Here is a 25,372-nt window from a genome sequence, read left to right as displayed (position 1 = left end):
CACAACGACCTGATCCTTCAGAGTTCGTTCTACAGTGAGCTGGAGCCGATGATATAGATCCATGGCTTGAGCCAGTTAACATTTGTGATTTCCTGGTTTGTCCATTTACAAGAAAGACCACAGTCCTCTGAGATCTGTTTCACCTGCAGTAACCATAGAGATGTATAATCCCCTGTGTTGAAGAACTCGTATAAAAGGTTGTACATGTTTTTGCTGACCCAAGAAAACCCAGTCTTATGTCAAACTGTTACTTTCAATCCTTTGCTACATTATTATTATTGTTTGCATTCTGTTTTGTTGCAGATGCAGGTTCTTCGTTGATTTATGTCTGAAAAACAAACTTCAGTCATGTTTTTCGTAACGTCTTACTAAGCATTTTATTTACAGCAAATGACCCCCTGCATCTCTTTGGAGTTTCCTGTAAGCCGGTGGGAAATAAAGATAATTATTGACAGAGAGCTGCTTTTCCGTGCTCTCTGAGGTGGGCTGATTACACACTTAGCTCTGAACTCCGGCACACTCTTCTCCTTCTCTGCTTGTCTCTTTCTTCCTCTGGCCTTAAAGATGCCTGTAGCGTTCTTGGAGGTCCCCTGTGATGCCCGAGGCGTTGAAGAAAGTCAGCTCCTCCGATCTCCATCGCCCGCTGCCTCACACATAAGCCTGACATATACAAGAGTTTCCATGGAGGCAGCCATTGATCTGACCTGCAGCAATGTGTCATTTGTCAATAACAGGATCTTGAAAGATGCAAAGAGGCATGTTTTGCATTTCAATAATGAGGTAAGACTAGTAAAACATGCTGCATTTTCTAGTTGGATGAGAAATTGGAGAAAAACAGTTTAACAACAGATATTCAAATTATCTTCTCCTTTTATTACCTATAAGAAATAATAACGCATTAATCTTATTAAGAGCTTTTCCAGACACTCAAAGATAATATACAATTACTTTACTTTAGTAACTATTCACTAATGAATTGCCACATTACTTCAAAATAATATTACTCAAGTAAAGTAAAAAGTAGTGGTCCAAGAAATGACTCAAGCAAGAGTAAAACTTATTTTGTCAAATAAGGTCAAGTAAGTACTCAAGTAAGAATACATGTCTAGACGTACCAATGGATTTATTATTTTCAAAGGATGGACACAAAAAACATATCTGAAGGAGCGGAGTGGGAAACACATAAACTGTCGAATAAACTGTTATTTTAAACATAAAGCTTTTGTCACGTGGAAAGAGTCACCAAAACCTTTACTCAAGTAAAAGTGCTGTTACTTCAAACTAAATATCACTTAAGAAGAATTAAAAGTATGCTGTCCAAAAACTATTTTGAGAAGAACACTTTCTTCAAAACATTACTAAGTAAATGTAACTGATTATTGCCTCCTCTGCAGGTTATTATGAGACCTCGATTTCACCTTGAGTTTAGTTTACCACCAAATAACAAATTATATATATTATAAACATTACCTTTACTTCTTTTCTCTTTCAAAATGGTGATTTTGTTATTCCTTAATTATTAATTATTTTGAATATTTATGTTAGACTGAAGTGTGTTGCTGATTCTATGTTCCTGCCTCGTTCTCGCTCTAAAAGTATAGCTCAGTGGCATAGCTCAGTGGCATAGCTCAGTGACATAGCTAAGTGACACAGCTCAGTGGCATAGCTCAGTGACATAGCTCAGTGACACAGCTCAGTGGCATAGCTCAGTGACATAGCTTAGTGACATAGCTCAGTGACATAGCTCAGTGACATAGCTCAGTGGCATAGCTTAGTGACATAGCTCAGTGCCATAGCTCAGTGACATAGCTCAGTGACACAGCTCAGTGGCATAGCTTAGTGACATAGCTCAGTGACATAGCTCAGTGACACAGCTCAGTGACACAGCTCAGTGGCATAGCTCAGTGACATAGCTCAGTGACATAGCTCAGTGACATAGCTCAGTGACATAGCTCAGTGGCTCACAGACCGGCTGTAGAGATATATTCTGTGAACACATACTATTATCACATGACAGTCTTTTCAACCTGGCACACCCCCTTCACTCAAACAATAACTCCCACATGAAAGATATTGTTCTTCTTTTGTCTCTGTGTTAGAATGTGTACTACAAATATGGGAAATACAGCCACAATGAGGATTATCCAGTTTACTCTCTCTCTTAGGCTGTATGATGTGTCTGTACTAGAGGGAGGGGAGGTCAGTGAAGGCCTCATGTTTGTCAGGAATATTATAACCTCAACAGGGTTTAATTGAGACACTTTTGCTCTGGAAACAAGTATTTTAATTAGTTGATATTGTTCTTAATGAAGTTGAATTTGAAAACAAATTGATATTTTGACAGCCTCTTGTGTTCTACCAAGATGTAATTTGACATTTCACACACACACACACACACACACACACACACACACACACACACTCTTGAGGACATTACATTGACTGACATGCGTTTCCTAGAGACTGATTCTAACATTTACCATAGTTTCCGCTTGCCTAACCTAAACTTAGACCCTAACCATAACATATATGAACTGTAAACCATGTTGTTCATCTAACAATAAAGAATCTATATCATGGTTTTGCCCCCATAAATGAGCTTAGTCCCCATAATGTGAGTGTGTATCCAGAGTTTTGTCCCACAATGTAATAAATACACACACACGAGCGCGCACACACACACACACACACATTCCTTAACGAACAGCAGACGGCAGTGTTATGCATTGTTGTCTTGAGTCAACAAGCTAAACCTTCTTCTTGTAAACATGTTACATAAAAGGAAAGAGATTGGAGACTTTCAGACAGAATTTTGTCAGACTGAAATATCATCAGCTTAAGTTCTCAGACAATATTCCATCTTTGCGTTTTGAATTCTGTCTGTCAGGGGATTTATTTACCCTTTTTGGAATTACACTGGAGCTATTGAACTATTATGTGAACTAGAAAGGATGTGACAAGGAAGTTGTAATTGATAGTCACAAATGGTTATCAATGTTCCCATTTAATTATCGCTACAGACAAATGAAGAGTTAATTAGCAAAAACAAATGTGCTATATTACAGTTTTTTACGATTGAATAAACACTAAAATCTAAAGTTTGGCCCAATTATCAAAACCTTACACTCAAGGAGCAAAACTCGGCCTCAGATCTGCACCACTGTAAACACAATAAGTCTGTTCACACTTTGTGCAAAACAACACACACAGTGATTTACAACACTGAACACAGTTGTATGTATTTAGACACAGAAGTATATCAAGATGTCACTTCTTTGCAATTCTAAAGCACTGACTGTCAAATGACCACACCCATGTGCCAATCCATTGAACACTGCCATCAGGTGACCAAACACAAGATCACTTAATTGTAGACACACCAATCAGATTTAAGCACTATAAATATGCAGCAGGTGAGTTCACCAAACTGAACCAACATGGAAGGAAGAGTGAGGATGAGAAGGAGGAAGAGGAGGAGGAGGAGAAGGAGGCAGAGGCCGTGCCAGAGGTCGAGGTCAAGGTAGGGGTAAAGGTAGAGGTGGAGATAGAGGTGGAGGTGGAGATAGAGGTGGAGGTAGAGATGGAGGTAGAGTTAGAAGTGGAGGTAGAGGTGGAGGTGGAGATAGAGGTGGAGGTAGAGGTGGAGGTAGAGTTAGAAGTGGAGGTAGAGGTGGAGGTGGAGATAGAGGTGGAGGTAGAGGTGGAGGTGGAGATAGAGGTGGAGGTAGAGGTGGAGGTGGAGGTGAAGGTGGAGGTAGAGGTAGAGGTGGAGGTGGAGGTGGAGGTAGAGGTGGAGGTGGAGGTGGAGGTGGAGATAGAGGTGGAGGTAGAGGTGGAGGTAGAGTTAGAAGTGGAGGTAGAGGTGGAGGTGGAGATAAAGGTGGAGGTAGAGGTGGAGATAGAGGTGGAGGTAGAGGTGGAGGTGGAGGTAGAGGTGGAGGTGGAGGTGGAGGTAGAGGTGGAGGTAGAGGTGGAGATAGAGGTAGAGGTGGAGATAGAGGTGGAGGTAGAGGTGGAGGTAGAGTTAGAAGTGGAGGTAGAGGTGAAGGTGGAGATAGAGGTGGAGGTAGAGGTGGAGATAGAGGTGGAGGTAGAGGTGGAGGTGGAGGTAGAGGTGGAGGTAGAGGTGGAGATAGAGGTGGAGGTAGAGGTGGAGGTAGAGTTAGACGTGGAGGTAGAGGTGAAGGTGGAGATAGAGGTGGAGGTAGAGGTGGAGATAGAGGTGGAGGTAGAGGTGGAGATGGAGGTGGAGGTAGAGGTGGAGGTAGAGGTAGAGGTGGAGGTGGAGGTGGAGGTGGAGGTAGAGGTGGAGGTGGAGGTGGAGGTAGAGGTAGAGGTGGAGGTGGAGGTGGAGGTGGAGGTAGAGGTGGAGGTGGAGGTGGAGGTGGAGGTAGAGGTAGAGGTGGAGGTGGAGGTGGAGGTAGAGGTAGAGGTGGAGGTGGAGGTGGAGGTGGAGGTGGAGGTGGAGGTGGAGGTAGAGGTAGAGGTGGAGGTGGAGGTGGAGGTAGGGGTAAAGGTAGAGGAAGAGGAAGAGGAAGAGGAAGACTTCAAGCAGGAGGAAGAGGGGGAGGAGTTTGGGGGGTTCTTTTTTGTACTGGATAAAAATTCTGGTTCATGAAAACTGGGATTTATTATTTCCTTTTCGCCATGTTGGCTTGAGTTTATGGAAAAAACTAAATGACACTGTCAACAGCATGAGTCTTGTGTCCTGTGTGGTGTCTACAGTAACACACACAAGTGTGTGTAGTGTTCACTGTGTGTGTTGTTTTGCAAAAAGTGTGAGCAGACATTGTGTTTCCAGTTGTGCAAATCCGAGCCATGTTTTGCAAATTCACGGTGTACTTCACCCATACGACTCTGTGCACTTAGAAGCAGGATTAGCCAAAAGTGTTTAAGGTTTTCAACATCAGTGTGTAACTGGTGCAAACATAGTGAAGTCATATGCAACGTGTGTGTTTCATATGGTAAAAAAATATGGTTTTGATCAATTAGTGTCTAGTTTTTACAAGAGTGTTTCATTTTGCAAAGGAGCTAAGGTGCTTTGCTAATTGGGTTTGTGGTTGTGCTAATTGTGTGTAGGGTTTTGCTAAACAAAACAGTCAAAATTGTGTTTATTCAATCGTAAAAAACTGTAAAAAGTAATCAGTAGCTTACCTTTTTCTCTTTGTATAGCAATGCTTTCTTTAGTGTGTTTTTTTCTTTTCCTTTTTTTTTTAAACAGTATAAAATAACAAACATAAAAGGAACACAGAACAAAAACAAGACATAGAAAGAGAGCACATAGTTAATAATAATAATAAATCCTCAACACGTAGTCTGGCATTTTTCAAGGCTATTAAATAATCAGATATCTATTTAATATCTGTAGACTATGGTAACACAAAAAATATATACCTTTTGAATTTTTTCAAAAGGAATATATCTGTTTTTGCAATTGAACTCTTCAAACCGTCATAGATAATCCATCCTAGGTTAATTGTGTTCAATAACAATGTAATGCACCTAAAAAAAGCAGGCAATCGATAGTTATGGATACTGCATCAAGATGATAAAAAATGCTTTTAATACACACAATTCACAATATGACGCCACAACTGGGACATAAAATCATTTCTGCTGTCATCTTATTTTGTATCTAAGTCAACAAATAACTATATACACCTTCCTGTACCTATATTTCCAAAATGTGAGCATCAGCAAACCCAAAATATCTGTCTTCTCAAATATAATGCTGAGGTGGAAGAATTTTCTCCTCTCTTCTTTTTAAACTGGTTAGGCCTCCTCAGCTCAGGTTGTAATGACAGATAATATCCAGACCAGGGAGGATTTCATATGGGTGTTTCTGCATACTGTCTCTGTGCCGGTAATGTGGTATTCTTGGGGGAATTGCATGTTTCAGCAGTCTGGCGGTGGCAGAAGTGGAAACAAACAGAAGATGGGCGAGTGTCGCATGGCGGTTCCGTGACTGATGTTTTGCGTGCGTCGATTTATTTGTATGGAAAAACAAATGCATTATTTACAAGTCGGTGCCATGTGCCATCCTGCTCGTGTGCGTCACGATCTTGCCGTTCAAGTGCAAATGAGCTGTGTCAACTTTAAATGTGGTGCACGAAGGTGAATATTAGTTAACTGTAGGGACTTGGTAATCAGGTAAAAAGTGTTATACAAGTGTTTACTTTTTTACAACTTGAAAAACAGAACTAGTTCATTTTAAACAGTTTGCAGTGATCCAATGGTATCGCTCACTTACCTTGTGCATTTCAAGCATCGTAATTACATCGTAAAGAGTTTGGATGCGCTTTAACTTTCAGAAGTAAGAGCGGAGTTTTGCTATCACGATAAAGCTAACAAACATTACAAAACATCCATACTGGGGCAGGATTTTACTCTATTACATGGGCAATTGAACAACTGAGTACAGCCCATTTAATGTTCAACTGGTAGCGCAGTCTACATTTTAGAACATTTAGCTGTAGATGTTGTTAGTGACATCCTCCCACAATTTGCTGTCCACTGCCTGATTTGTCAAAATGTATTGATTTTAGTGTGCAATGAATTGTGTGCAAGAGCAATGAATAAGCAGCTTTCATTTAGTGACAAGAGGAGTGGAAATAAGACAGAAAGGAGGGTATCTAATATTACCTCCACATGCATACAAACTATCGTATCAAGAGCTAACCACTATACCACCGTGGGCTTCTTTTATTATGTGCTTCTATTCTAGCTTAAACCTCTTAACTGACACCTGGAACATGTAGGTGAAAGTTGCCAGGTATACTTAGCTCTTTTGACATAAATCTGCTGCAATTACCTGTTAAATTAACGGCTAAAGAGAACGCTATGGACTGGCTCTTTTAAATAAGGCTATAAATTCAGAGTTTTCTTTGAATCAAATTCACATTCGATATTGGAGTCAAAAGAAGTTGCTGTAGAAAAGCCGGGGAGCAGTTTGAATAAAAATGATACTGTGAAAGCAATCACAATCTCACTTAAGGCAATTTGAATCATAACAGGACCCGGATTCAAATAGAATTAATATACTGTATGGGATATGAAAACCATTTTTAAATCGCTTAGAAATGTATTGCTCATTATGCTGTCATAAGGCAAGTTGGAAAATCTCAAAAAAGTTACATTAAAAACGTTATAGATACTGACAAGCATAAAAAAGTATTATGCTTTACTAATGTAAAATAATGCTCTCAATAATTTTTGACCTTTGCTTTTTGGCTTTAAATTTCGAGAGTCAAACCGGTGTATCTGTCCAGGCTTGGGGATGTTACAGGCTGTGATTCTGTCAACTAAAATATTTTATCCATTTTTTTCAGTGTCATAATTTTGCTGAATAGAAGTGAATCTATTTAAAAGTAATCAGTGGTCACTTCAGAATTATGTATCTGGGCCTCAAAACTCTTGCCATGGACACAATAAATGGATACCTATGGCACATATTTCTGGCAGCAGGGAAGAAAGCCATCACAAAAAAATAAATGACATAAATCATGCCAAGGACTGGACCAAAATTACAATGGACACTCAAATTTGATGGATTTTGGGATCAAATGGGACATTTACACAGGACTACATGTTTAGGACCATGTGACATGTTTGTATGTTCTCTCTCAGTATCTTGTTTCTGTTTTATGTTCTTCTATGTTTTTTCAGTCTTTAGAAACAAGTAATGACTATGTGAAATTACTGATATTTATGATATTTATGTGTATAAATAAAAGAGACTAGTGGGGATTGGATCCAAGCTCCCGTTTTTCAATCCCAAATGCCAAAACCAGACCATATACTGGACGTAACTCCACGTCCAAGGAGCCAGTTTGTTTCATTGAAGCAATGCAACATAATTAGAATAATAATACATTTAAAAAAATATATATGGCTTTAGTTAACTACATTCTAATTTATGTCTAAATACTTTAAAACTAAGTTGAAATTGGTTGTCAAATTGTATGCTGGTTACAAGAATCACAAGGTTAATACTGTAGCTTATGGCTCATAAATAAGGATACACTATATTTTAAGAAAATGCAAAAACATGAATTCAAGTCTATTTAACATTATTTACCAATAGTGCTTGTATAGTAGTAGTTGTAGTCATGGTAGGTGTTGAAATACTCACATACTAAACCATTTTTAGCAGCAAGTACCGGTAAGCAAAATCTTGAAGATGTTTTGCTTAATTATTTCAAATTGCACTCACTTTGTTTATAGACAGAAACAGCAACTTACTGTAATCCGCTGCTACATGTTTGAAAAGATGGCTTAAAGTCTGGAATCTAGAAGGTCAGAAAAACATCTCGAGTGTGCCAACTGTATCAACATGTTTTCTTGGCCTTGGTGTTTCTTGAAAGGCAAACTATGATGAAGCTGGGTTCCCACAATGCATCAGTGCAGAGAGTGAGGCAGTGTCAGTGAACGGAGCATATGGTTGTCATCAGAGAGGCTGGACCACTTCTGTGCCTGGAGTTTCAAGGTAAAGCTTTTGATTTATTTATGCTATGGAGGCAGCGTATCAAACCTTTCACACAGGTTTTCACACTGTGTTCAGCTGAAGCATGGTCAGTATCACATATATTTTTCTGCCTTACATATTTGAAAACCTTTTTTGTATCATTATTACTTATTAAGTGCCTGGTGTGAACTCAACAAACCTCAACTACGCGTAAACTACCATATAACATACATTAATCAAATAATTCATACTCATAACATTCATTATTTACATTTTAAATATATAATCTGAAAATTATCTAGAGAAACTCACAACACGGTATCATTTTTGTTCTAATAGACGCTGCCGTTTCAGCTTAAAAATAGCATGATGTGATAGAAAATGTTATATAATTCGTAGCTCTTTTTCACATCAGAGTATATTGCAAAATAGTTATGTTAGAAAATAATAGTTGAATTGAGTGATTTGTTTTTGGCTTTCTTTAAGTTCACAGGTCATTGCTGTTTTACGTATTGTAATCCTCATTGATGAGACTTGTTGAAGCAGAAAGTAGTGGCTATTATTCTAAGACAAATGCTCCATACACTACTAAAACTATTTAACGAAGTCCACCCGAGTCCGTGTCGGCAAACTGAGCAGCCCTGTTAATGAAAAACTAATTTGTTGATTCCGACAGACGATGTCTACAGTATAGTGTCGAGAGCATTACATCATTAAGATTTCCATGCAGGCGTCCCACTGTGAAGCCTATAGAGGATGTAGCTTATGATCTCCCCAGGGTCTTAGACTTAAACAAATTAAAGCCTGCACGCTCAAAGGATCCATTTCAGCCGCATGGATCTTTAAAGTAAAAGGAAATGGCGCAAAGGGATGAAAGTATATACGATTGTGTGAGCCATCTATAAAGTTTCCACAGTTGTGTAATTGGCATGGCTGTTAATGTCGCCGTCAATGCTGCAGGAACAATACAAAATGAAGAGGACAAAATATCACATACAATTTACCCCTGGAGGAAGATACTACTTCTCTTTATGTAAATTGTATCAGTCATTTTTATAATTTTCGAACTTGGTGGCACAGTGGCTGACAGACTAAATAGAAGCTCCCAGGTTGAATTCCCTGACAGGTTGGGGCCTTTCTGTTTGGGGAAAGTACCATTAGTCAATGTAGAAATAGAAATAATGTCAGTTGTAGTAAACGTAGTTACGACTCATCAGGAGCAATCTTTTGCACTACTTTTACTACTCTAATGTACATTACTTTCTAATAAGAACTAGAGATGGGAGTATTGGTATTGAAGTATTAATATATATCAATATCAACTTTAGTCATCCATTTTAAACATGTTGGACGTTTATGTTTTATCCTTTAGAGGCTCATTGAAATACCTTCACTTGTAAGGTTAGACTAGTATCGAGGGTGAAAAAGATATTCTCAAAGGTTCTTTGTATTGTATTGATACCAAAATGGTGGTATCGCCCATCCCTAACAGGAACAGCACTGAATTGAGAAAAACATAGCTAAACAGGAAAGGTATTCAAAACCACCCGATTATAAAACAAAAATCAAACACATTTTCAAATAACATCAACCAATTTCTGTTCATTTTTAATTTGCTGAAAGCTTGTTGGACATTTTTTCTTAATTATCTAAGGGGACAATTTGGACGCAGCCATTTGATTCCAGTATGGACACCATTAGAGGTTTATCTGCCAATTTATTACACTGTCCAAATGAGTGTGGTTCTCTGGCACTTGGAGACGCTTTGAGGAGTCCCATTGCTGGCATGACGCGGAGTCTGTCAGCAGGACCTTCCCTTTGTTCTCAACTGTTGTGTTCTGCTGTGCACAAGATGAAGGTACAAGAAAACAGGCTCAGTGAAGAAGGCTCTCACATGAATGATCTATAAATAAATTGAATGAAAGCTGCTTGTGTTCATTATTCAGCCATGTGAACAAACATTTCTCCTCTAGTGTCGGCGTGAGCGGCACTGTTACAATGGCTCAATATTTTGCAACAAACTGTGGATTATCATAAAGTGTTACAATGTTCCTCTTTACTCCTTTGACAGATTGTGCTTATTACACATACTGCTGTGTTGTCTGCCAGTGTCACCGCGCTTTTGTGCTAAATTGGTGTTTACTCAGTTAGATTATGTTCTCATAGGACAGGGATAATGTTACACAATTGCCTGTCAATCAAGAAACCTCCACATGTGACTATACATGCTTAATACACACATGAAAAAACAGCATATTTAACGATCAAAAAAACACCGCTTTGTTCTTTCTCTACATTGATTTAGGGAGTGGAAGTGGAGAAAATTGATCTTTGGTTCAGGAGGTAGAGCCAGCTATTTCAATGTGTTCAAACCTGTATGGGACGTCACTGACCTGGCCACCAGTGCCTGTGAGACTAGTTACTAGTTCAGAAACGGTTTGTTAAAACAGCAGTTAGCACAGCTGCCACGTTACTGCCGGTCGGCTCTAGAGCATGTGTGGCTCACTTCAGCAGGCCGTGGGAATTGAATGCAGCAACTAATGCCGTGCTCTGTGACTGCTTTAGATTCAGAGAGTCAATCCAATAGTAAATGTTTATATTAGTGTTGGTGATGTATTTAATACACAAAAATGTCAACAGAATTGTTACTATCTCAACTGTCACAACCAGAGATAGATAGAGTGGATGAGGGTTTTGCAATCCAGACTTTGCATTAAAGGGCAAGGCTATTATAATCATTTTTATTCAATTTTCAACTTATAACCACAAATTACTTATAGTATGTTCTGGCTCCAAAATGCATTACTTCTCATTAGTTATTTGTAAATGTTCTTCTACTATTTATTTTCAGTAAACTCTTATCGCTAGAATACACTTTCCACTGCTTGGTGGGATACACCTGGACACTCAACTCAGGAGTGCAGTGGAAGTGTATCAAATCAGAATCAGAGGGCATCACAAAGCCCACGGAGGTGAGGAGGACCTGTGTTCTGTGTGTGGCTGCAAACGTCTCATAAAACGTCAGTCTCTGACACACCCTGATAGATGGCCATGAATCTCTATTGATTAATTAAGAATGTATTAAAATGTTTCGTATTTCATTTTTGTTTATGTGTACGCATAAAATAATCATAATCAATCGAAAAGCTTCAGGTAATTTGTCTAATGTTAGGTTTAAGTTGGAGAAAGAGGCGCTCCACAGCGGTGTGTTTCAGCACCATGGATAGCGACCCGCCCACACCATTGTTTCTAGTGAGAAAGGCTCTCACTCTCTCCGGCCTGTTGCGCACATTTACAAACACAAAGCGTGTGTAAAGAAGTGCTCATTGCACAAAGCCTATACAATACAATATATTTTTATTTAGCGGGACATATAGGGATTTTTCTAGTTTTTTCACAATGTACATTTTGTGAGCAATGTCACTGAACATTAAATCAGTCAAAGCTACGCAGATTTGAAATGTAACACACAATAATGTGAATATGCACGCTTTATAAATTATAGAATTATATTTGAATAAAAGGGCTCTAATTCCTGTTGGCTGAAATATGTCGCCTTTTTTCTTTTTAAATAAATTTGTAGGCGGCCTATATTTGGCTTATTACAGCATCAAATAGCATCCAAACGCAACACCTTTGACTGCACAAAAAACATAACGGAAAAAAGTTTTTAAAAAAAGAAAAGAAAACTTCCATTCGTGCAAAAATGCCACTGACTAGCCTTAAAAGCACTTCATCTCTGGATGTCCGTAATCCATCAAACTTCACTTGGACGGGGTTCATATATTCTTTAAGGCTATACAAACATAAAATAGAACATAACACACGTTTCTTCTCAAGTTATTTGTTCTTTTGCAGAAAATCGTCTCTTTGTCTCTGGGCAAAGTTTGTTTCCAAAGGTGAGAACAAATCCACAGTACGCCATTATCAATCCGTTATCCAAATAGCATGATACATCTGAAATATGCAACTCCATCTTCGTAGATATCGTAGTTATACAGTTTTTTTTTTTCAACTTCCTTTGCGGATAGTTTGTGAACAGTTAGTCAAAAGAAGCCAAAAAGAGATGACGAGTGGTGCGCGTTGGCCAGGACGTAGTTGTGAGCCGGTCGATTATAAAGGAAACACTAGAAAGCCTGAGAAGGTGGAGTATTTCCATCCGCCCATTAAGGTTCCCCTCTCCAGCTTCAGATAGACCCGGTCCTCCCGCTCCACCATCAGCAGCACTCCGTTACTGGCCGCCTCCCGCGTCACGTCCTGGTCCCCAGCAAAGGCTGATATCACTGGATAATCGTTCTGCATCAGATTCACCTGCAATGTATGGCAATATGATTAAAACTTTCTTAACACGCCTCAACACGCATCCAGTGCACCCACTTACTTGAATGGTTTGTCTGTTGTACACCTTGACAACGTGAAAACTGAAACTATATATTCCCCTCCGCGGAGCTTGGAAAACACTTGCTTTCAGATCGAAATGGTTGCCGATATTCACTAAAACCTGGAACGACAAGGGATTAAGACAGTGGGTAATATTTTTTCATAAAATCTTTAGTAAAACGGGATTGACCAAAAACAGCTGAATAATGACGGAGCAATACAACATATTTTCTTTACAATTCAATTTATTCACCTGGTCCCCATTACTCGCCCATACTGTGTGATGCATATCTCTATCACAGGGGAAACTTACTCACTTTTAAAATAATTTGTTTAACTCCTGTCTGAAGTGAGTATTTGTCTAGTTGTGTCCTTTTGTGTAACCAAAAAAACATTTCTTTCGACCTCTTGATGTTTGCAGTGCACATTCAGGCATGCGTAAAAAGTCCTAACTTTACTCTGGACGCCTCACCTGGTCAAAGTAGATGGTCATGGATGTGTTGCTCATCTCCGAGGGCTCGTGGTTGGTCCCACGCACGGCTGAGAACGCAACTTTGGCACCGGCTGAGCGAACAGAAATCCCCAGTGACGAAGTAACACCTCCGTCTGAAGAAGGGTTCGAGTCGCACACCACGAGACACTTTCCCTCCAGAACGATGGGTTCCGTCTCGTTCTGGCCGAGGCACAGAGCCACACTGCATCCCAAGAGGAGCAGCAGTGCGAGCGGCAGCATGGCGCACGACGTTCTCTGGCAGCGCACTGGCACCATGGTCATGGCACAAAGGAACGACCACTAGCCGCTCCCTTTTTGGAGAATCCGTTTGCTCTTCTCGATCCACTCTCAATTTCCACTTGTTTCCTTTCCTTGCTCTTGTGTCTCTGTGTCAGACCCCCTCTGACACGCGCGCGCGCTCTCACTCCCCTCCCTCTTATGCGTCTTGGGTTGGTTTGGAAAGAAGAATTCAGGCAACTGCTATAAATCCTATTAGTTGAAGGAGAAAAATACCATATCAGACCAAAATCGTGAATGGTCAATGTGTTTATCTTTTAAAAGACTTGTATTCTTCGTGCGTAAAATGTTGCTGTGCATGCGTAAAAGGAGATTTTAAACTCCATATACTCAAAACCTTTCGAAATTTGGATGCAAGCCTGGTACATCTATGTTTGCACCTTCTCGTAGTTTACTTACAAACGTTTTTGTTTTTTTTAAATGTGCTTGTATTTTACACATAGGCCTAAAACGCATTACAATACTACTACAGTTCTACCCGCGATGGAATCAGTTGAATTGCCTGGAGTGAGTTTAGCAAATAAAGCCAAAACACGACATACCTGTTCTCTCCATCCCGCTGCTGATGCTGCCTTATCTCTCGCAGACTCAAATGATCTGCGCTCACAGATCACTGGTCCAAATAGAGTAGTGTAAACTGCCTTTCGGGGGACAACTCACGCCCATTCTGATGCGCGTGCAGCCTGTACAATAACTCCTCCGAAGTGCCCCCCGAAGCAATTAAAATCGAAAGGCTGCTGTTCAAACATTATTCGTGTGAGAGACGCAAACTCGGCCCGGACTTCACCGGACACTAGAAAACCTGCTCTCAGCAACACTCACTTTATACGCACCCCCTTTCTCAGGGCTCATGTGGTTAATTTGAGATGAAGGAAACAGAGGTGAAAAGTTATACATTCCGCATTCTTTTCATTTAAACATCAACTTAGCGTCTTTAATTCCAGAATAGGTTTGTCTCAAATAGAGATACTCGCGCGCCATCCAGTGGTATAACTAGTACATTATTTCTGCTTCGAGTAAAAGGATCGTTTGGATTGTTGTTTCAGATTAAACTGTGATATTTTGTTGGATTACTGCAGTCCACTTTGGGCGCGTTGTTTTGTTTTCTTCTCTTTTACTTTATTTTTGAGTGCACACTATCCATTTAGTGTCTCATTCTTTGGCACTAAAAGAACAACATAACAATAACAAATACTTTTAACTTTTGCTCATGAATGGAAGCTGATTTGAGATATTTTACGGATGACATAATTACAAGCCTCATGTAACCTAGCTGTTTTAGACATGAGTAAATACATATTAAAGACATCAAGCTTTCTCAGAATGACACAGAAAATGTCCATATTTCACATATAATGAATGGCTTCTCCTCCGTTCCTGACGGGCCTTCAGCCTTTGAAGAGCTTCAGAGAGGTTTTAGTGGTTCTCAGCACCTCTGACAGGGCTTTAGAAGTGGGCAGTACACCACACTAACTTTAATGAGCTGCCATCTTTTTCTCCATTGTATGGTTTTATTATGCACGGTTCTCAAATTCACATTCAGCTGTTGAAGTTACTCTGTTGAATTTATTTATGTCTTGACTAAATATAGACTGAATGTCATAACACATAATTTAGCCACACAGTGATCAAGTTGGAGGGTTTAAAATAAGGGTGGGCAATATGTCAAGAAATGTATGTAATGATTTTATAGAAGCTAACTCACTATTTTTGATTTGATCACAATTCATAGGTAGCAAAAATCATCTGCTTTTTCATAGAGTCATGCCTCACAGTGAATGGTTAAATTCACCTGCTATCACTCACTCACTGATGGAGAACTGTCTGTGTTTGAATACGGAGCAGATTTTAATATAAAAACCAAATCACAAAATGATGGTCTGATCAAGGCAGATGTGCAGAATGTGTGTAATTACAATATCAAAAACTTATGCAACAGCCAAATAAAAAATATGTAGGTTTAATGAGTGAATATGCCACAAACACGTACGATAAACATTGTTGTTGCTGAGCTGATCTCCTGCGCTCGCTGCTTAGACTTGTGTTCTACATTGAAACATGGTGCTCTTCCTCCTTCTGGCGCACACTGCACTGTCAGAACTGACTGACAAACCAAGCGGAAGAGTGACATCAGGTATCCAAGAGCCACAGCTGACCCGAGGCCTTTAGAAGGACACAGAAAACATCAAATGTCAAGTACAGACGTGCACGAGAGAGAGAGGAACATCCATGCATGTGGCTTGCATGGCATGAACATACTTGAGGCTGGCTCTGCCCTAAAAAAGGAATTCACTTGAACACAGCTGATAGTCAGACGGATGACAACTCTGCAGTGATGTCCTCTGACAGGCAGCGAGCCCACTGGATTCAAGGAACGGCAAGGTCAGTCATGTGGTGACTCTTGGAGATCCATCTTCTGCTTTACCAAAACTCTCTGTGGATTGGTTTTATATTGGTTTTATGTTTTTGTATGAAATTCCAATTGATTATTATTCTGGGGGGATTTTTTTGGCGCCAGAACTAAGGAAGGAGCATTTTAGGGATGTATTCAGCTCAGATTGGTGAAACTCACCAAGTAAGATCAAATATAGTTTAGCCCCCAGAGTGTGCTCAGATGACCATATGTCCATTCTAAAATATCTGTCCATCTGTAAGACAGTCCATCTGGCTGCGCTCACGTTCAAATGCATCAGCATCTTCAGAGCTACAGGGGTCACACTGTGCCCCAGCTCCACTTCACATTCATATGACTATTTTTGAGAATGTTTCCCAGGCTACTTCAGTCAGATCTGTCTATGAAGAATTGACAAATCCTTTCCAAATTGTAGGCTTATTTTATCCATTGCCCTGTTACATCAAAATGAAAAGGTAATAGAACCTCAGTTTGCAGCCGGCCTTCCTTTGTAATCCATCAAAACAAAATGGGTTGTTTTATTTCTTAGGTTCCCAACCGGAAGTTTACGTACGTACTAACGTTACACATCACCATGGCGACACAACTACAAACTGGACCGTTCCACGTGTATTCAGCTAAGCTACGTTTCAAAGCAATGTTTCGACGCACATGCGCTTCGGGGCCATACGACGCCAAAGAAGAAGAAGAAACTACTTTAAAAAAGGCCTGTTTCAATACTTCGTTACTTTAGCGTGAGTGCGTTGTCTGGGCGGTCACGTGGCTCCGGAGAACCCCGCTGAGTCAAATGGCTTCAACAAAACCCGTTTCGTCCGCGGTGAAAGCGAACAGGACGCTAAAAAAACATGCCAAATCATCTCAACCATGCGTTAGGAACTGGATAGAAAGGTAACGAGTCAAAGCACGGCCTATTTCCACCTGTCTGACATTAAATGCAATGGTATTTATTTATTTATTTACTTACTTATTTATTATTTTTCCCCTCCATCCCTTGTTGGGAAATGGGAGGTTTTTGTCTATAGGAGTTTTTGTTTATAAGAGATCTTCTACTGAAAGTGTTTTTCCAACTTCCTATAAGTGATCTGTTCTTTTCTTCTGTATCTACCTGCGTTGCATCAATGAAATTTCCCCATGTTGGACAATAAAGGAATATCTTATCTTATCTGATCTTATCTTATCTTAAAGCTGGAGCGAGGGTTGTCCACGGAAAATAATAACATTTTAGTCATGTTTTTAGTGTTTGGGGCCTGGATTTTGGATCATGGATTTTTCTGTCCAAATAGGTAACAATTACAGCCATGCACAAACCACAAGAGTTAAAAAATAATTAAAAATATAGCCGCAAGCGGCAATGATCGGCCCTCGCTACGCCGCCGCCACGCCGCAAGAGGAGGGGGCGCTAACGCGCCCTAATTGTCCTTTTATTACGCCTACTGCTGAATCTGTGACGCTGTCACATCTTCTCCCCTTTGTTTTACCATAAAAAAGCAATTTTATTTTGAATTCTTGGCAAAATGTGCGGCTTTGCTGCACAGACACCGTGACTCTTTGAATAAAAATGTGGATAACTTTTGATGGTCCACCCCTGAAGATGAGTCTCACCAAATTTCAGGTTAATAGGGCTAACGCCCTAAGAGGAGTTTGTGAAAGTCTAAAGTGTAAACATGTTCTGGCGATTTCCCCATTGGAATAACATGGAAGGTTTCGGTCAACAATTATGACATGGGTCTCATTGACTTTTTTGATGGGGATGCTAAAATTGAGTTGTGTGTCAAATTTCATATAATTTCGCAAAACTAAACATTTAACCTCCATATAAAATCTGTAGGGGGCGCTGTGGCGCCAAATGAATTTATTTCACTTCAAGTAGGTTTAGGGCGAAGAGTTTAACAACTGATTCTAATTTGACGCAATTCGGACTTTATCTGCGCAAACGGCAGAAATTTTAAATATGGGAGATTTCTGAAATTCTAGCTACAGTTTGCGGCTTCGCCGCACAGAGACCGTGAGAGGTATCAATGTAATTTGGATAACTTTTGATGTCCCACTCCTCAGTAGCATTTTCACCAAATTTCAGCTTTTTAGGGCCAACGCCCTGGGAGGAGTTCGTAAAAGTACGACGTTTGGAAAAACTCCGAAGTCATGTTTAGCCATTTTTGAAGCAATATGGCCGACATTTGGTTGGGCGGACGGCGTTGCCGTAATAATATTTTTTACTTCTCTTGTCACCATCTACCTCTGCGCCAAATTTCATGATTCTACGATCAGATTTTTTTTTGGGTCATTTCCCATCTCTCAATGCATTTTTGGTACATTTGGGGGCGCTGACGCGCCAATTTTTTTTATTTTAGAAAAGGGAAATAGCCAGAATGTAGAGAGGCACAATTTTTAGAGGTGTGCAAATTTTTGTGACTTTTCGTCAATGTTCACTGGGTGAAAAATAGGGGGGTTGGTCCCGAGAAGAAAGAAAGAAGAAGAATAATATTCCGATGCGAAAACAATGTTTCCCATTTTTCAAATATCATAAACTATACATTTTCGGAGCGCTTTCCTACCTCACGGTGTGGGTCCCTGGTCACTGACGGGTACTTTCGTTAATTTTGAGTGGGCTCCGCCCACTTTGTGTTTTTGGCCCTCTATACAGTAATAATGTTAATTTTTTGCTTTACATGCTTATATGCACGGAACATGCAAGAGATGGGGAACGTATTCGTGAGCTACTTGGCGCAAATGAGTGCTTTATATGGGGATGACGACCGGAAGCGGTCGTCATCCCAATGTAAAGTGCTCGTTTAGTGCGCACTTTTGCACGGGCTTCGCCCGTTTACAACGGTAATGTTCCATTTTCCTACTACTAATTAGTATGCACGGGGCGTGCAGGAGTGAAGGAGTGCGTTAGTGAGTGTTTGGAAGTGGGCGAGCGCTTCGCGCTCGATTTCGTGCGCACTATGTGCGCACTTTCGCAGCCGTGCTTCGCACGGCCTTACGAGACTAATAGGCCTCTCGCCAGCTTGTGGCGCTCGGGCCTAATTACATAACATTGACTTGAGTCCCCAATGACAAGGAGGTAGTGATTATTGCAACACTATACAGCATAAGATATTGCAATGACCACTTATTGATATGGTACAGAAACGTAGAACTGTCAGTGTGGTGTAAATCATGTTTTCAGGCTTTTTTTTTTTAAACTATAACCTATTAAGATCAAATGAGAACATAAAACCTATTATTACCTATTATTATATAACTACATGCTGTTCTTGTTTTAATGAAAATTCTGTAAATATAATGTTTACGCCACACTGACAGTTCTACGTTTCCGTATGAAGAATATATATTTATTATGACCACACTGGTAAGCTCAATGGCACATAGTATTACGGTACTGATTGTGCTAATATGAACTACACTAACATTGGCGTAAACACTGGTATTGTTTACAGTCCTGTCTAATCACCCGTTGTATAGGTTGCCATGTGAGATCCTCATTAAGATCCTGTCATACCTCGACACTGCTGCCCTTTTCACAATTAGCCACGTCAGCAGTCTCTTCTACCATCTTGCCAGTGACAAGTAAGAGTTTCATGTTTTATAAATGCAAATAGAATGATAACAAAACACTTCTCTTACTGTCATCTTTCTGGTTGCAGTGCTTCGTGGCATAGGATTTTCCTGAAGGAATTTGGACACAATAGGAAGCCCAACCCTAAATTTGTGGAGGACTTGTTAAAGAAGACAGATGATGTCAATGATCTGGCTATTGATCATTGGAAAAGGCTGTATTTCCAAACCACAGCTGATTTTGACATGTACAAGTGGAAGAAACAATGCTGCGTGGTCAACCGTCACACTGGACTTCCTTCTAAAACAGAGCATGTTCTCAGGTAAGGGGCATTCTGTAAGGGGAAGTCAAATTTGGCACAAAATATGACTAAAAGTAGCCTGGATTAATTCAGTTTGAAATCCAATTTGAATCTGGTACGAAACAACAACACCTAAACTAGGACTATCCCAAATTAAAGCATAATTTAAAAGTAATAAACTGTCTTAAATGACTTGCAGGCGACTCCTGTCCTTTAGTTTGAGGGAAAAAAAAATCTTTTAACCTTTAGCAGTCTCACATATTGTACTGAAAATAGTCAGAGCCTAGGGTTATGAGTATTCTAATTCACAGCTCCTCTTTTCTTCTTCATACAAACTCTATTTCTACACTTTTTTGGTCCGCGCACGCTCTTTGTGTGTTTTGGTCCACATTACACACTCCACAGACTACACTGCGCATCTACATCGCCATCTGTTTTGTATGCTTTGTACGACTGGAAGCAGTGAGGTGCAGAAGTATCCCGGGAATCCCCAATGCTTTTAACTCCAAACATTGACTAAACTTTATAGCCTTATTGTCAAGGAAGTTGAAAGTGGAGAGACTACTTTGAAAGAAAAAAGAAAAAAAGCAGTTTTACAGACATTTCTTTTCCCTCCTTTTTTATGACACTGTTATTAAAGGTGAGAGTAGAGGTGTGTGTCTGAGTGTGTTGTCTGCTCAGGGGGATGCTGTGTGCGTGAGGGAGGCTCCTCGCTGTCTTCACTGCAGTATCGGCCCTGTTTTCATAACCTCTGATTAGAAGCTGTGCAGCACTCAATTTTGGAGCTCAGTGTCCGTCGCCGTTACAGAGAGGAAGGCGAAATAATTGTGTTCCTTGCTGAGGCAGTCTGAATTCTTGAAATAAATTACTTAGCACCTCTAGCCTTCATCTGCAACACACACACATGCTAACAGAAGCTTTCCCAGTCTTCCCCTCCCGAGACATGTCCCTGGGGGGTTTTGTTGGTTTTGTTGGAGACACTCAGGAGTTCCCGATTTACCTTGGTAATCATTCCAGCAGACAGCCCTCACTCACATTCAGCGGGGTCCTGTCCCAGAGGTAATACTACAACTCCCAGGCTGCTCCACATTTTGAGCTCTGTTTCTCGCACTTAATTGATACTGGGTGACTGCCAGAATCTCCAGATCGAACTTGACCATGTCATTTTAATACTCTATTCACTGGTAATATGTATTTTTAGTAGTTAGTAAGTCAGATCCCCTTCGATCCACAGATCATTACTGGATAAAGCACCTATAAGACCTGTTTTTTTGGTGTCAAGTCAGGAATCAAAGATAATGAAAAAGGCTCATTTAATTTATTTTTTATATTATTAAAAGTACATTTTGAGAAAGATTTCAACTTGGTGCAGTTTTGGAGATGATCTGAACCGTCGTCTACCCTTCAATGTAGCTATGGTACTCAAATACTTTTAATGTTGTAATGAAATGTGCTTTGTTGATACATTTGCAGTAGCATTTAGGTTAGAGTCAGTTCAATATTTAGCATAGACTTTAGCGTCGACTAGTCAGTGATTTTTGTGTGTGTGTCTTTTTTGTAAATTGAGACTTTTAGCATATTTCTTTTAATCAAAATAAAAGTTGAACTATGACTGAAGGCTTCTAGATGGACAATATTTGAAAATTAACTACATTATTGATGAAAGCCATTATGATTGAATCATTTCACTGTCTGTCTTAGACTTTACACCTGAGGTCATACCTGACACAATCCACTCCAAGTGCTCCGACTTATGTGTTATGACTTATCGTGGCTGAATATGTGGCTATTGCACTTTCTCTCCGGTATAGGAACCTTCACGTCACTTGGCAGCTGACAGTGATTCAACAGTCAAAGGAGACGAGCACGTTTGACCTGAGCTGGATGAAGTTCTCCGAGACCTCCGTGACTTTGTGTTGGAGCGGCACATTACCCGACCTCCCGCACATCTCTGCTCTTCAGCTCCTCGGCGTCAGGAGGATCGCCTTCAGCCGCACCGGTCTAAAACAGTATGGCAGCTGTTATCTCACACATACACACTCCTATTGTCTTGTGAAACACTCTCATCGTCTTCTTTTGCTGGCAGACCAGCGCGGAGATCCCTGATGCTCAATGTAGACATGACCAGTGTATCCAAAAGCATTCAGAACATTGGTCAGGATAAGCTGGTGGAGTTAAAGCTTTTACAGCCTGGTATTATTGTTGGCCTCTGGAAGGTAAGTAGTGACAAAACATAGATTGATAGTGGCGTTTTAAATAAAATGTGTAAGCAAAATGCAAAAACAATCCCTTTCTTTCAGGGCCAGTGCTCTGTTGCCTTTGTCATGTTCAGCCTTCACTTGCACAGGCTGGTGGAGAGGAGCACCAAGGGATCATCAGTCTGGTAGGCCACACTCGAGTAGGCAGCGCTGACTCACACTCTTCTGTCAGATGTGCCTGTCTGCGACCTGTTTTTCACTCACTCACACTGGGCAAATTGTAAAGAGTCAGCATTGCATTTAAATGATTTGGGATTTAAAAACAGTATTTTTGTACACATTTGGGGACTTGTCTTTGATCTAGTGCACCTTCTGCTGTTATGAAATTATCTTTATTCATACAAATGAGAGAAGGTATTAAGACTTGCTTTTAACACCAATCTTTACATTAAAATGATGTGGTTTAGTTCATTTGATCACAATCCCTGTCACACTTACTCTTTACTCAACTGCTCTTCATTAGTTGTAAGTCAGTTACATACTTTTCACATTGTAAAATGAAAACCTACACAGAACATGTTATTTGCTCTGAAAATCATTTCTCCAGATATTACTTTCCTTGTAAATTCCTGTTTTTAACACTGTGGACATGGCTCCCTCTATTGGTGTCTTGGGTGAATAGAGCTTCTGCGTGTGAGCCTAAAATCATTCCAATAGAATGATGTACTTTATGGCACCTGTAAACACAGTGCTTTCATGATAGTTTTGTTAAACTTTAAAATGTATTTCGATTCACAGTCCTTTTGTTGGACTAGCGGCCAAGCCTCCTTTTGATGACATCGATCCTGAATACGGTCTCCATGGCTACCGTCTACACATCTCTTTACACAACACCAAGTGCAATATTATGTCCGAAAGCTTCACCCAACTTTTCTGCCATAAAAGTAACTTACTATATAGACAATTTAAATCATACGTACATGTTTTGTTCTATTATCTTTGATCCTTGTGACTAACTGTGACTGATTGTGTGTGTGCAGCTCAGATGTGTGGCGGATTAATGCAGCTGATTGCCATTAACAGGAACAGGTTGTCTGAACACACTCCGCTGTCTGGCAGCATCTCTTTCCCCTGGAGGTGTGAGGCCCTGCAAGGAGCTGTGCAGGTAGGCCTCTTCACAGCTTGTTCACTCCAATTCTTACTCGATAGAAAGAAAAACATCTTTAGGGTGTGTAAGTCGTTTCAGTGCAGTGAAATGGCCAATAAGATAACAACAACAGCATCATATACCATGACAAGTAATAGGTTCTGTTTGTATCTGTTGGACAGGATTGCTGCATCATGACACTGCTTTTACGGGATGAATTCAAGTTCCCTTTGTGGTGTGTTAGTTCTGCAGTTTGTCTGAAAGCAGATCAGTCGGCTCACACGGATTACAATTACGAAGGGGACCGTTTTCTCTTCCAGTTTAGGGATGAAGTGGGTCAGGTGGAGATACATCTTGTACGCAATGCAGAACAAGAGACTTATACAGTTGTAAGTTTAGTCATTTATATTACTACCACCAAGATAAACTCCCATTTTGGCACAGCTTACTGATGAAGTACTTTCATATTATATTTGTATATGTATTAAAGTTGCAATTAAATATTGTGTACCTAAATTCTTGAATTCACACTGTAAAGCTGAGGACACACTACATTTGTGAGAGAATTAGAATGTTGAGGAGGGTCCACACTACACGACTGACAGTCATGAGAGAGTCCACACTGACCAACATCTGAAGACACTTTTATCCTACAGAATACAATCAATAATCCACAAAAAACAACTTTACAGTCTATAATAATACAGCACAATGTATTCATACTTTCTTTGTCGCGTTTGATTTTTCATTGGTTAAACAGCGTCATGTGACCCCTGGCCAACCAAAACGGTTAAAAAAAGTTGTAGCCCTGGCACTTGCAGTGATGCTAATTTACTCTGGATGCTCTAAAATGGACATTAAAGAAGTTTGACATTTTCCGCATGGATTTATCAGAAGAAACCCTGTGTCATTTGGATCATTTATGAGGCAAACGTGAGCCTCGCCCATGGCCATGGAGAAAGGAGGTGAACCACGTGAGTGTTTGTTTATAAGTTCAGCTTTTAAGTAGTGCGCCTGCTCTTTCTGTATTATGAATCGGATGTTTGGACAGGAATATTATGCATGTGTCTTGTCATCATTTGTGTATTGTTCTTTCTTAAAAGAAATAGAACAGAAAGTTTTAGCCCAAACGATGTTTCCAGTGTCTTCTTGATTGGCCGCTGGGCTCCGTGAATGCGGAAGTGTCAGTAAACATGCCGCTGCTATAATAGATCTAATATAATAGATCTAATATAATAGATCTAATATAATAGATCCGGTCCACATGTTCTGATTCAAACGTGAATCCAGTCGTAACTGGTCCAGTCTACGAGACTGAAGCAACTAAACAGAGACTAAACACGATGTGTAACGTGTCCTCATCCAAGCCATTAGCGTTCTGTTAAATGAACATACTCATACTATTTTGACAATATCCATAACCAATTATTCACATGTCACTGTATACAAAGTAGTTCTTTCATGTTGGACTATTCATGGGTTTAAAGCTTTCTATCATCCATGGATTTTAGAATGATGAATAATTAGGACTATTAACACAGCCATTTGATTTAAATTATATATATATATATATATATATATATATATATATATATATATATATATATATGTATCTTTGAATGAGAAAATATAGGGTGTTGAACCCCCTGAAGATACAACATTCTGAGGACTTTTCAACATTCAAAAGAGATGACCTTATAACATTTTTAATCATTCTGAACCAAATATACATTCATTCTGGCAGGTTCCGAAAAGTGTAGAAAGAGTGAATAGTGATGTGATCATAATTGAAATGACCCAAATGAATAATTGTCTTGGTATGGTCTCTAAAGCTGTACAGGCAACAAAATGTCTGTTATTTTGGCTCATGTTCATTTCAGATTTATAAAGGTTTAATATGTTTAGTCCACCGGCGAGTGTGTGACAAAATACATGTTGGAGCAATCATTAGAAAGTGTTGCATAGCTGCAGATTGGCCAATGCTGCTGATTCAATGAGGCCTGCTTCCAGATGATAGGATTTTAGAGGATCCCCTTTTTCACAGCGGGGGTCATCACCTTGAGAAAATGCTTATTTTGCCAAACACATCCACAATATGGCAACAGCCCAATCCAAAA

The 25,372-nt window shown here is 39.9% G+C and overlaps 2 protein-coding genes across 3 annotated transcripts; one reads left to right on the top strand and one right to left on the bottom strand.

The window, feature by feature from the left end:
- Positions 1 to 11,804: 11,804 nt before the first annotated feature.
- Positions 11,805 to 14,412, bottom strand: cbln2b (cerebellin 2b precursor). Of its 2 annotated transcripts, XM_072450714.1 has the most exons (4): positions 14,177 to 14,412; positions 13,317 to 13,826; positions 12,846 to 12,965; positions 11,805 to 12,775 (listed from the first exon to the last, which is right to left on the bottom strand). In XM_072450714.1, exons 2-4 carry the CDS (start codon positions 13,617 to 13,619, stop codon positions 12,578 to 12,580), a joined length of 621 nt encoding a protein of 206 aa, XP_072306815.1. In that variant the 5' UTR covers positions 13,620 to 13,826; positions 14,177 to 14,412; the 3' UTR covers positions 11,805 to 12,577. The 2 variants fall into 2 exon arrangements, with proteins under 2 accessions (XP_072306815.1, XP_072306814.1); XM_072450713.1 differs by lacking the exon at positions 14,177 to 14,412 and having other exon boundaries at positions 13,317 to 13,864.
- Positions 14,413 to 16,819: 2,407 nt separating this feature from the next.
- On the top strand, positions 16,820 to 23,722 carry fbxo15 (F-box protein 15). Its single transcript, XM_072451350.1, has 9 exons — positions 16,820 to 16,935; positions 19,516 to 19,620; positions 19,698 to 19,931; positions 21,722 to 21,919; positions 21,997 to 22,126; positions 22,211 to 22,293; positions 22,907 to 23,052; positions 23,149 to 23,273; positions 23,438 to 23,722. The coding sequence occupies exons 1-9, from the start codon at positions 16,835 to 16,837 to the stop codon at positions 23,705 to 23,707; spliced, it is 1,392 nt and encodes a 463-aa protein (XP_072307451.1). The 5' UTR covers positions 16,820 to 16,834; the 3' UTR covers positions 23,708 to 23,722.
- The last annotated feature ends 1,650 nt before the right edge of the window (positions 23,723 to 25,372 follow it).

Source organism: Eucyclogobius newberryi, unplaced genomic scaffold (assembly GCF_026437365.1).
Source record: "Eucyclogobius newberryi isolate DKJ021-1_F unplaced genomic scaffold, fEucNew1.0.hap1 SCAF_18, whole genome shotgun sequence".
Classification (NCBI taxonomy): domain Eukaryota; kingdom Metazoa; phylum Chordata; class Actinopteri; order Gobiiformes; family Gobiidae; genus Eucyclogobius; species Eucyclogobius newberryi.
The sequence above is the reverse complement of the archived record's forward strand: the minus strand, read 5'-3'. Positions and strand labels throughout refer to the sequence as shown.